The sequence below is a fragment of the Schistocerca piceifrons genome, chromosome 4 (assembly GCF_021461385.2).
Source record: "Schistocerca piceifrons isolate TAMUIC-IGC-003096 chromosome 4, iqSchPice1.1, whole genome shotgun sequence".
Lineage (NCBI taxonomy): Eukaryota > Metazoa > Arthropoda > Insecta > Orthoptera > Acrididae > Schistocerca > Schistocerca piceifrons.
The window spans coordinates 828,375,522-828,388,324 of NC_060141.1; the positions used below are offsets into that span (position 1 = coordinate 828,375,522).

The 12,803-nt window shown below is 44.9% G+C and overlaps 1 protein-coding gene across 3 annotated transcripts; it reads left to right on the plus strand.

Moving 5' to 3' along the window:
* The first annotated feature begins 3,396 nt into the window (after window positions 1-3,396).
* On the plus strand, window positions 3,397-8,111 carry LOC124794877 (F-box/LRR-repeat protein fbxl-1-like). 3 transcript variants are annotated; one of them, XM_047258559.1, is made up of 2 exons: window positions 3,397-3,556; window positions 3,797-8,111. In XM_047258559.1, exon 2 carries the CDS (start codon window positions 3,803-3,805, stop codon window positions 5,111-5,113), a length of 1,311 nt encoding a protein of 436 aa, XP_047114515.1. In that variant the 5' UTR covers window positions 3,397-3,556; window positions 3,797-3,802; the 3' UTR covers window positions 5,114-8,111. The 3 variants fall into 3 exon arrangements, with proteins under 3 accessions (XP_047114515.1, XP_047114516.1, XP_047114517.1); XM_047258560.1 differs by having other exon boundaries at window positions 3,397-3,551; XM_047258561.1 differs by lacking the exon at window positions 3,397-3,556 and adding an exon at window positions 3,631-3,649.
* Window positions 8,112-12,803: the final 4,692 nt, after the last annotated feature.

Below are 12,803 nucleotides of genomic sequence, written 5' to 3' on the forward strand. Positions count from 1 at the left end.
TTGGGGGAGGAGAGGATAACATCGGGAGTGGAGTTGGATTCGGGATGGGTGAGCTGGGGGATGGGGATGAGGTCGCCTTGAAGGGAGGAGAGGAACCGATGCCACCGCCGTAACTGGGCGGCGGAACGACTATGGATGTTGAGGTCGGCGGCGATCACGTAGGAGGAGAAGGTACGGTCAATGTGGGAGAGGAAGTCGAAAGGAATAGGGTCATTAGGGCATACATAGATGGTGGCACAGGTAATGGTAAGGCCGGGGAAGAAGAGACTGAGGATCAGTTGTTCAGTGGGGTCGGGAAGGAGAGGTTGGAGCCGAACGGGGATCTAGCGGTGGTGACCAATGGCAACTCCGCCACGCGCAATCGGGAGGGGATTATCGGAACGGTGAAGGAGGTAGGGCGAAGTGTGGGCAGTGTGGTGGGGTTGGAGGAAGGTTTCATTGAGGAGGAAGGCATCCACGTGGTGGGTGGCAAGGGTGTGTAGGAAGAGGTTCTTGTTGGTGGGAAGGGAGCGGATGTTGTTGCAAAGGATACGGTGCTGTCGCGCCATGACAGGAATTTAGACGAGGGTGTCAAGACGGGAGAAGGTGAAATGGGGCTGGTTGTTGGAGTAGGTGGCGTACATTTTTAGGTGGAAAACGGAACGGGCAGCAAGGGAGATCTATTGGAGGGTGTGGGGGCGCCGAAAAGGATGAACATTCTGAAGGACGATGGTGAGGAACCTGATGATGTCCTCAGCAGTAGGGGTGGGTGAAGGGACTTGCCGGGAGGGGTGGGGGCGTCCAGTGGGCGGACAGGAACGGTGAGTTCAGGAGTGGTAGGAGGGGGTCGGGCCTTACATTTCTGGGAGTAAGTAGGATGAGGGAGGTTACAGGTATTGCAGGAGGGGGTGGGGACTGGAGTTTGGGGCACTGCCGTAAGAAGTGGGCTTGTCTACAGTGCGGGCAGGTGGGGGCCTCGTGGCACTCAGATGTTGTGTGTGCATTATACCGCAAGCACCTCTGGCAGCACAGGGATTGAGGAGGGGAACGGGAGGGGTCAACTTTACAACGTTGGTTAAAAAGGAGGGCACCCTCCTTCAGGAGACGGTCTATGGAGGGGGCGTGCTCGGTAAAGACCCGCATAAGGCGGGTGGGGCCGGCAGAGTTGTGGATGCGGCGAACCGCACGCACTTCCAGATGGGGATGTGCCTGAAGCTTCGCCAACACCTCCTCCTCTGTGATCGTCGGACTAAGCCGAGTGATCACGGCAGTGAGAGTCGGTGGGTGATGCGGGGGTTGGGGTTGGCGGGAGGGAGGCGGGGAAGGGGCAGGAGTGAGGAAGGCATGAGGGTCGAAGCGGGTGACAGGGATGCGGGAAAGGAGATCTGTGTGGAGGGTAGGGCTGGGGGAGGAGATGAGCGCCGAATCACGCCGAGGAGTGAGGAGGGAGATGGGGGCACCAGAAAAATTATGACGAAGGAAGAGGGTAAGGTTCCAGGCCTCAAGAGGGGAGGGATCAGGATTGGAGAGGAGGTAGTGGTAGGAGGAGGGGGTAGAAGAGGAAGAGGAGGGCGCAGAGACAGGCGGGGAGACATCCATGGCATCATGGGCTGGGGAAGGGGGATGAGGCGGAGCCTTTTTGGGAGTAGAGGAGGCAGGGGTGCCACTGAGGTGCTTGATGGCGGCGGAAGAGGTGTGAGGGATGGGAGTGACCGGAATGTGGTGGAGAGTGGCAGGTCCCGAGGTCCCGGTGCTGAAGTCAGCGCCGGAGATGGTGAGGGCGATGGCGAAGGTGACGGTGAAGACGATGATGATGAAGGCGAAGGGGAGAGTGGAGTGTGGGCCGTAGCCCTCCGGGCGACCATCCTAGCGGGGGCCGCAGAAACGGAAGGAGCAAAGGGAGGGAGTGGAGGGAAGGTATCAGAGGAGGCGCGGGAGGGAGGAACCGGGGATGGGGCGACAAATAGTGAGGGAGATGGGAGAGTGAGGAGTGGGGGGATGGACTGAGGGGGGAGTGATGCAGCACACCATGTGATAGTGGTGGCGGCAGCGGAGGGGGATGTGTATATGATGGCAGTGGTGGTGGCAGTAGTGGCGGTGGTGGGGGTCGACATTACGAGAAGGGGAAAAGCACAGGACAGGGCAAAGAAGGCGACGAGAAACACAGAGTAGAAGGGACGGTGAAACTATGAAGGAGACTGGGGCTGAAGCCCCACTCTGCTGCTGCTGGTGGGGGAGGCGACCTGGCTGGCAGGCTGGTGGGGACGCTATTGCTGCTGCTGGACACTGGCTGGGACCGCAGCTGGACGCTGCCTGCTGGGAGGAAACGCTGCTGGCTGCTGGCTGGGACGGCTGCTGGACGCTGGCTGTTGGCAGGAACCACTGCTGGACGCTGGCAGGAACCGCTGCTGGATGCTGGCAGGAACTGCGGCTGGACACTGGCTGCTGACAGGAACCGCTGCTGGTTGCTGGACGCTGGCTGGGACCGGTGCTGGACGCTGGCTGCTGGCAGAAACCACTGCTGGCTGCTGGTAGGAACCACTGCTGGACGCTGGCAGTAACCGCTGCTGGCTGCCGGCGGGGACCGCTGCTGGCGAGGACCGATGCTGGCTGGACTGCTGCACGTTGACGGGCTGGCTGGCACCTGTAACACCTATCGCTTCGATTGGTACTGTAATAGCACAATCGAAGGGCGGTATTCAAACAAATTACCGCTGGAGATCCATCCTCCATCGTCTCCTTTCCCCCTTTTTATTTTCCCGTCAACTGTCCATGTTCCCCCCACCTGCCCTCGGCTGTGGTATGACATATTTGCCAAATTTTTAGTGCATTGTTCAAGTGAATGTTCAATGTTGTTCGTCTTTCCAAAGTGTTGCGACCAGAAATCGTGCTGTCGCTGGGTGTGAATTTTATGTCTCTTGCGAACAGAAACCAGACTGTCGCCGTGTTTTTTAATTGTCTGTCTATTACTTTACCTGTCTACTTCATATGTATTTTATTAACATCATCATCCCTTTGTTCTATGTTTTTAGTTCCACGATTTTTCCGCCATATTACCATTTAAGTCTCCAATTTTATCGCCTGTTTTTATTATTTATTATCTGCATCTTTTTAAAACAAATTCTGTAGGCTGAAGAGCGGCATACTAAGCTGCTGCCAGCCCACCCCATTTGGCGGGAATCGAAACCCAATAAAGATAAAAAAAAAAAAATAGGCCACGCTGACGGCGATACCACTTCACATGGCTAAAGTTACTATTAAATCTGCTACGCTTCACCGTTCAATAGTTCCCGCTCCAGTCTGTCGTCGACATGCGACTGAGTTGATACCAAAGAGGTTAGAGTATCTCCTTGAGGCAAAAACATACAGTTGCGTAAAACTGCCTCGAAGCTGAATGTCTTTGGTTGAGGGCACGAAGTGGTGTTTATGTTCTGCTGTGAATTGTTCTGTGTACGGGAGAAGCGTTTCTTTTCTTTTTTTTTTTGTGCGGATCTTGTCGTCTAAACCGAGAAATATCAACGAAAGTTTATTTCAGCAACACATGCGACGAAGCCTGGTGGAATGTCATTGAAGTATAGTACGTATATTTAAAAGATGACACGTTTGTAACGTTAAATTTCATAAGACTTCTTTCCTTAATACTTTAAAAGGTCGGAGGAAGGGACTTTGAGTATGTGGAAGTGACGATACTGTATTCATTATATTTAAAATTATCCAAGTATATAATATCAAATTCGTTTAGCTAGTTGTTTAAAACTACGTACACATGAGGTACAGTTTCATTCATTGCTTTAGCATTCACGTTTTTCTTTTCCAGTTTGTCATGGACAGCTTACCAGACGAGATATTGCTACATATATTTTCGTATCTTAATATGAAGGATCTGGTTTTCTCCGCCCAATATGTGTGTCGGCGTTGGTTAAGAGTGTCTCGTGACGACGCACTATGGCAAGATAAGCTGTATAATCCTTCTGACGAATCCGAACCAGAGATTTTGGTGCGTTTGCAGAAAATGCCAAGTTTACGAGCTTTTCATTTGCATAGAAGACCAACAGACGTTATCCTGGAGACTTTATCGTCGTGCTGCAAGAATCTTGTAGAATTGGACATCAGCTGCTTAGAAATAAGTTCCTATCCGACCATTAACTATTCCACACTTTACAAATTAGTAGTGCATTGTCCAAATATAGAAATGCTCAGTATACCAGATACTCTTGTTACTTTTGACGAATTCTCAAATGTGATAGCGAGATGGAAAAAGCTAACAGAGCTTGAAATTGTTGGTGCAGCAAAGAAGCCCTTATCCCTTCGACCAATCGGCGATGGGTGCCCATCGTTAAAGCATATTGGCCTCTATTCTGGCTATTACAGGAACGAAGATTTGGAGTATGTGTTACGCAAGAAACGTGATACAATTGTGTCAGTGGTGTTGCCATGGAGTGTTGAGGAAGGAAAGAGCACAATACCAGTTCTAAAAGTATGCTGTGAAAAGATTGAGGCGCTTAAAATTTGTGACTACAGGGAAGTAATGGTTCAAGAATCTCTCGATACATTAGTCTCTCTTGTACATTTGAAGAAGCTGTGGATGTACGGTCTAGAAAACCTGAGTGTACAGAAATTGATGCCAGTGTTTGAGGGTGGCAATCTTTCCAATCTGGTGATGTTGGATCTGAGTTACTATGAGTCACTGGATGACAGGTTGGCACAAACTATTTGCATAAAATGCCCTTTATTACAACAGCTATCGTTCCATTGTTCCTGTCTCCTAACAGGCGAAGGCTTAAGATTTATAAGCAGCTTGAAAAAGCTTGTATTTTTAGACTTATATTGGTGCTCAGGTATTACAGATGATGGCATTGTATTCGTTGTAGAATGCCAGACATTGAGAGATCTTAATATAGCTGGATGTGTGCAACTCACAGAATACAGCATGCAAATGTTGGTGACACTTCATCAGTTGAGATCACTGATTCTTTCAGGATGCACTGTAAAAGGTTTACCATTCAGGTCTTTTCCTACACATTTACCATTCTTACGAAAACTTGATCTCAAATATTGTGAGGAAGTTGATATTGAAGCACTGAATGAGCTTGAGTTACAGATGCCAAATCTGTCAGTTGAAAGAATGGTATGACTATAATTTCAGTTTCTGCAGAGAAACATTTCATCATTTCTTGGAATGATGGAAGTTGTGAGCCATCATATTTGTCTGATATTTCAGAAATGTGAATAAATTTATTATATCATATTGATAATTACATAGTTTGTTGCCTTCATAAGTTATCTGATTTTTAGTTGTAAAAAGAAATATTTAATATGATTTATGAACTCTTTCAAGCATTCTGGTCAGTAGCCATGTGATGGTTTTGTTGAGCTTTAAGTTTCTTGTTCTTTCAATTACTTGCTCAACATTTAATGATTATATGTGTTTAATTTATAGTAGGAACCATTTAGTGGTAGTCTGTGAAATTTGTATTCGCACCGAAATTCTTCTCAATTTAAATATACAACAGATATTATAGTCTGAGTGCTTAAGTTATTTTATACCCTCTTTGTTACTCGTGGTTTAAGAGTGATAGCTTTATAACCAAAATAGTTCATCACACGGTAGCAGGGGGATGGAAAAGATTTTAGAGCCTCAGAGAACTAGATGTAGTGAGTTGCAAAAAGTTGAAATGATGATTTGGGGTATGGTCCATTTTTCTCTACAATCTTCAGCAAGAAAAGCTATTGTATACTGCAAAATAATAATCTGCTTTGAAGTATTCTTGAGTAGTGGCTCATCCTGAAAATTGAGATAAATGTTAAATTTGAAGTACTACTGCTTTTAGTTGGTACTGCACATGAGAGACTACTGGAAACTTAACAGGTAGCAATTGGCCTGATATGTTCACACAAAAAAGAGAATATTCTTTTGAGGCTGCGAAATATAAAAATAATTAGAAGATTTTTAGAATGCATACGTTCCATAGACATAAACACAGCAAGCTTCCAATTATTCGGGTGTGGGTTATCCAGTTTTTGAGTTATCCTGGCACAGAAAAAACATAAAAAAATATAAAAATATGAAGTTTTCTGTTATAATTAGACTGAATGTTTTCTTTTAAAGTGCAATACAAACCTTTGGGTGTGAAGATGTGGTGATAATATCTGTGAATAATTAAATGGTGATCCTGAGGTTTGGTATTTGGGCAGCTAAGTGACATGGATGGCATAAACAGAATGTTTGGTAGAGGAAGAGAGCAAAGACTAAATGATCAATGAACTTGTAATTGTGCACACAGAGGCTTTAAAATGCATTAGTTTGTTATTGGAGGACATAGGACTCAGTTTGCGTGACTGTATAGATTTTTTTCTCTTACTCTCCCGAGAATGATGATGGTAACTGTTATCATGAGAAGTGAATGAAAAACAGAAAAGCAAATGTTGGACCACCATTTCTTTCACAAGGTGCTTTAATGCTCCTAACGATCTGTGGTTCTTTACACGGCATCCTTTCTGATTAGCGTATGTGGGAAGCTATTTTCAAATAATATGAATTTATCGTGCAGTACATTAAATTTTTTGTTGGCATTTGGTTCATTATGAATTTCATCCCATGTCATCTCTTTAAACGATTGTTTAAAACATTTGTTCTGTGTTCATTAATCCACACTAGTACTTTGGAGGGTACTTCTCGTACCACTAACCGGTCCCCCTTCCCAGTTCCATTCACGAATTGTCCAAGTGAAGAATGATTGTCAGTAAGCCTCTGAATTTGCTCGAACGTCTTGAATTAGTTTCCTAACTGATTTTCTCTCAGAAGTATCTATACCGTAAGGCATTATCTATCAGTGCATTATGGTCAGAGACAGCATTTGTTACTGTGTATACAGTTATTTTTTTAGTTTGAGCTTTATTAAATGAAACCTTGTCAAATTGGGTCATACTGTCTTTATGCACCCATCTTGGAATGTTATTTACTGTGATCAAGTTGCGAGATCCAAATAAGGTTTTCAGATCATTTTTCATATAAGAATCCTTTAGAAAAGCCACACTGAAATCACCACAGACTATGAAGTGCTTGCTTCTGTCTGACAAATAGCATAGCAAGAAATCTTTCTTTCTTATAAAGAGTTCAAAATTCTCCAGTGGGGACCTTACACAATTTTTCACTATTAATTCACAGGTAGCACGCATTTCTATGTACTGTTGCTGCCAAATCAGCTTATCCAATGTTTTTAACTTTGTGTTCTGCCTTAATATATGTAACAACTCCTCCTCCTCCTGTATTAGTTCAACATGAGTAAAATGCTATAGTGTAATTTCTTATGTTTAACTTTTCTAACCCTAATTTCCTACGTTTAACTTTTCTAACCCTGTGTTTGTGGTGCTCAGATGTCTATGTTTTCAGAGCTGCAAAAGTTTTCCAAACTCGCAAAAGCTCTTCCATATGATATTCTGATGAAATAAGCTAACCTTACTGTACTTTTCTATGCATTCTTAAGCATTTTGTGGTGCTCTTCAGTTATTATGGTTTTGTAAATAGGTATCGGTTTCGGGATTAAAGGTGTAAGTTATCCTTCAATAAATATGTAAAATTTAGCATGTTTTGTAAACACACCCCTAACACCAGATACCAGTAAAAATGTGTAATCTGTATTATCTGTGTTTTTTTTGTTATTCACACTACTTTTGTGCCTTAGAACACAGTGCAAGTGGCAATTTACAGTTGTCACTTTTTATTAACTAGCAACACAGACTAGTGCTTTGTATTGCATTATCAGTGTGCGATATTTTTGAGTCTGACTATTATCACAGTGAAGATCTAGCATATTAAAAAAATATATATATTGGTTCTAATGCTCGGAAATGTCTTTGTAATGTATAACATATGTATGTCATTGGTAATTCGTTAACAAGTTTTCTAACAATATTGAATACCATGTCTGAAGACATAAAGCAAAGAACTGTGAACAAGAGGATTTACTGTTGTGTTTCCATTGTATATTTTTGAATATTGTGTTTTTGGATGAAGTTTCGTACAAAAAAAATATTAATTAAGAGTGTGAAAAAGAGGAATGATCAACTTGTATTCTCTTCTTGTTGTATTATTCTTTGTTTGGACATTTCTGGTAAATTTTATTGGTTGACCTTCAACAGCCAAAGATACATAATCCAAAAACTGCAATAAATCTGAACAAATGCATCCTCTCATCTGGTCTTATTTCTTTATTTTATTTATTTTTAATACACGAGGACAGATACTAACCTGGCAAAATGATTATTGTGGAGGGGGGGGGGGGGACAGCAGGAAAGGGGTGGGGGATGGCAAAGTGCTGTTAGTGGGAGCGCACAGAAACAAGGTGGAGAGAGGGTAGGACAACTAGGTGCAGTCAGGAGGTTAGCTGAGGGCAGGGGAGAGAAGGGGAGGGGGTCATGAAACAGGAGAGAAGGAAAAAGGCTGGGTGCATTGGTGGAATAGAGGAATGTGTAGTGCTGGAATGGGAACAGTGAAGGGGCTAGATGGGTAAAACGCAGTGTTGGCGGGAAGGAACCAGGTGGCACCAGCTGTGAAGCATTCATTGAAATGAAGATCGGCGTGTTGGACTCGTGCTATGCAGTCCCAAATTCTTGAATCCCGTAACACCCATTGAAACTCTTGCCCTTCAGGAACTAGAGCAACATGCACAATGTCACCTCAAAAAAATCTCCACCCTGCTCACTTCTTACTCCCGCCTTGCACTACCACTGTTCACCGCCTCTACAACCACCTCAAATCTCCCCCACATCCACTCATAGTTGACAGTCCTGTCTCTCAGACCTGCAACATATACCCCACCCTCCAAAACTACATCCCACCACCACACAGAATCCAGAACCTGACAGACCCAAAACACAGTCATGAACCATTCCTCCAAAAGCCTTAGACCTGCAGAAATATCAGTCATTTCCTAAGGCCTCACCTTTTGCCCCACTCCCAAATTCAATAATGCAGGACTTGTTAAAGACCTCTCCTTATCCCGATCCGTACAGTGGAAAAATTTTTTCGCCACCAACCCTACCAATCGGACACAACCAAAGACCAATGTTGAACCTTGCCTGACTCAGTTCACTCCTCCATCCAATCATGATCCACCCTCACTGCCCCCAAATCACTCCCTGTTAACTTTCCAGAATTTCTGAACCTCAGATCTTGTTTCACCATCATTCCCCAAATTCCTCAACATACAAACTAACCTTACATCCACAAAAAGAACCACAATCTACCACATAAAAACTGATCCTCATCTTATAATTCTACCTGCTGACAAACGCTCCACCACTGTTGTTTTGAACCACAAGGATTACCTTACAGAAGGACTCCACCAGCTGTCAGATTCTCCCACCTAAAAACCCCGCCAGTCTGACCCTGTTCCAGAAATCCAGCAAAATCTCCAGTCTCTCCTCAAATCCTTAGGCCAATTCCAGAACCTCTCCCCGGAGTCCATCTCTCTCCTTACCACTAACACTCCCCACACTCCTACCTTCTACATGCTTCCTAAAGTCCATAGACCCAACCACCCAGGACACTCCGTTTTGGCCGGTTACTGCGCCATCACTGAGAGAATCTCTGCTCTCATAGACCAACACCTTCAGCCTATTACCTGCAACCTACTCTCCTACATAAAAGATATCAACCATTTCCTCCACTGACTCCCACAGTTCCTGTTACTTCACCACATGGTGCACTGCTCCTCACTATTGATGTCACCAGCCTGTACACTAACATCCCTAATGCCCATGGCCTTACCGCTATAGAACATTACCTTTCCCAACAGCCATTCTAAGCTAACATCCTCTTTCCTAGTCGCCATAACAAACTATACCTTCACCCGCAGTTACTTCTCCTTTGAAGGCATTACCTACAGACAAATCCAGGGTACAACTACATGTGCCAACATATGCCAACCTATTCATGGGCCACCTAGAGGAATCCTTCCTAAACACCCAGAATTCCAAACATCATCGTGATCTGGATCGGGGGTGAGGACACCCTATGTACATTCCTGAAAAACCTAAACACCTTCTCCCCCATTCACTTCACTTGGTCCTACTCAGTCAAACAAGCCACCTTCCTCAAAGATGGCTACAACAGTACCTGTGTCCATATCAGACCTACCAACCAATAGCAATACCTGCACTTCAATAGCTGCCATCCATTCCATACCAAGAAGTCCCTTCCATACAGCCACCCCTGGCCGTTGCATCTGCAGTGATGAGCAGTCCACCCCTGGCCGTTGTATCTGCAGTGATGAGCAGTCCATCTCGAAATATACCAAGGGTCTCAATGAGGTGTTTACAGACCGTAATTACCCTCCCAAACTTGTACAAAAACAGAGTGCCCATGTATTATTTTTCCAGTCACCCATCACCCTCCCAAAGTCCCACAGATGAGCATTCTGCGTGTGAATCGGTACCACCCAGGACTGGTGAAACTGAATTACATTCTCTGCCAGGGTGTAGACTATCTCTCATTGTGCCATGAAATGAGAAGTGTCCTACCCACTATCATTCCCACCCCTCCCACAGTGGTATTCTGTCGCCCACTGAACCTACACAATATTGTCGTCCACCCGTACACAACACATGCTCCCAACCCTTTCCCTCAAGACTCATATCACTGTAATAGAACTAGATGCAAGGTCTGTCCCATACATTCTCCCACCACCACCACCTACTCCAGTCCAGTGAGAGACAGAACCTCTCCCATTAAACGTGGGCCTACCTGTGAAACCAGTCGTGATCTATAAGCTAATGTGCAATGACTATGCTGTGTTCTAGGTGGGCATGACAACGAACTAGCTGTTTGTCTGGATGAATGGCCACCGACAAACTGTGGTCAAGAAACAACTTGACCTCCCTGTTGCTGAGCAAGCTGCCCAACACGACATTCTTCATTTTAGTGACTGCTTCAGAGCATGTGCCAACTGGATCCTTTCCACCAACAATAGCTTTCCTGAATTGCGCAGGTGGAAACCCTCCCTGCAAAATATCCTACATTCCCATAACCCTCCTGGCGTCAACCTTTCGTTAGTCATTGTCCTTACCCATCTAGCCCCTTCCCTGTTCCAATTTAGCAGTACACAGTCCTCTATTCCACCAATGCACCCAATCTTTTTTCTTCTCTCCTTTTCCACTACTCCCTGCCCCTCTCACCCCTGCCTCTGTCTAAACTCCCAACTGCACCTAGCTGCCCTGCTCTCTCTCCACCTCATCCCTGCACGCACCCACTAGCAGCATTTTCCCTGCTATCCCTCCCCTTCCCCACCCCAGACTTCTCCTTACCCCCACCCAGTTGCCTCTCCTATCCTACGCTGCTGCTCATAGTCTGACTTCAGTTACCAGAGACTGTGGTCTCTCTCTCTCTCTCTCTCTCTCTCTCTCTCTCCCCCCCCCCCCCCCCCCCCGTGTGTGTGTGTGTGTGTGTGTGTGTGTGTGTGTGTGTGTGTGTGTGTTTTGTTGTGTTGTTATTGTTATTGTCTGTTTTCATCAAAGGCCTTGTTGGCTGAAAGCTCATTTTGTGACAGTCGTTTTGTTGTGCCTATCTGCGACTCAGTGTCTCTGCTATATGGTGAGTAGCAACTATGCTTCATGTCCTTTGACTACTTTGCACTATTGCATGAGAAAGAAAATTCAGCTTAAAAACCGTTAAAATTTTAACATTATGTATTCTTAGACGCACACGCAGGTGCGATTTTCACACAACATTACTTAATTCATAACTTTTGCTACTTTTATGTTATCAGATTCCTCTTGTTAAACTGGTCCATATTCAACTGTATCTGGAAACTGGTGTTCTATGGATCGAGGCTTGGAATGCCCGATCACTTAATCGCAGGTAGGTTAGAAAATTTAAAAAGGGAAATGGTTAGGTTAAAGCTAGATACAGAGGGAATTATTGAAGTTCGGTGGCAGGTGTAACAAGACTTCTGGTCAGGTGATTATAAATAAAAAATCAAATAAGAGTAATGCAGAAGTAGGTTTAATAATGAATAAAAAAAGTAGGATTGTGGTAAGCTACTATGAACAGCATAGTGAATGCATTATTGTATCCAAGATAGGTGTGAAGCCCATGGCTACCACAGTAGTACAAGTTTATAACCCAGCTAGCTCTGCAGATGATGTAGAGATTGAAGAAATGTATGATGAGATAAAAGAAATTATTCATATAGTGAAGGTAGATGAAAATTTAATAGTCATGGGGAACTGGAATTCGGTAGTAGGAAAAGGAAGAGAAGGAAAAGTAGTAGGTGAATGTGGAATGGGGATAAGGAATGAAAGAGAAAGCTGCCTCATAGAATTTTGCACAGAGCATAATGTGAATTGGGACATGTGACAGGGATGAAAAGGAGGAAGCTGTTGGTGAAGGATGTGGGGACCGTGGGTTACTTGAAATTGAGGCTAAGGCAATTTCGGAGCAGAGGGTGGGTTGTAAAGCTAGTTCCCATCTGCTTAGTTGAGAGAAGGTGGTGGAGGAAAGGAACCATATGACCTCAGTTGTAAAGCAGCCACTGAAATTGAGGATGTTGTACTCAGCTGTATGTTGTGCCTCTGGGTTATGAACTTCGCCCTCGGCAACAGTTTGGTGGTGGTCATTCATCCTGGTGGGCAGCTGGTTATAGTCATACCAACATAAAAATTTGTGCAGTGTTTCCAACAGAGTTGGCTTATCACAAAGCTGCCTTCACAGGTGGCCCAGCCTGTGATGTGTTACAGTAAGCCTGTGACATGACTGGAGTAGGCAATGCTGTGTTGGTGGACTGGGCAGGTCTTGCACCTTGGTCTATCACAGGGATATGATC

What these genes read in the sequence shown, in the direction of transcription:
- LOC124794877 (XM_047258559.1), top strand. Translation starts at nt 3,803, where the DNA reads ATGGACAGCTTACCAGACGAGATATTGCTACATATATTTTCGTATCTT.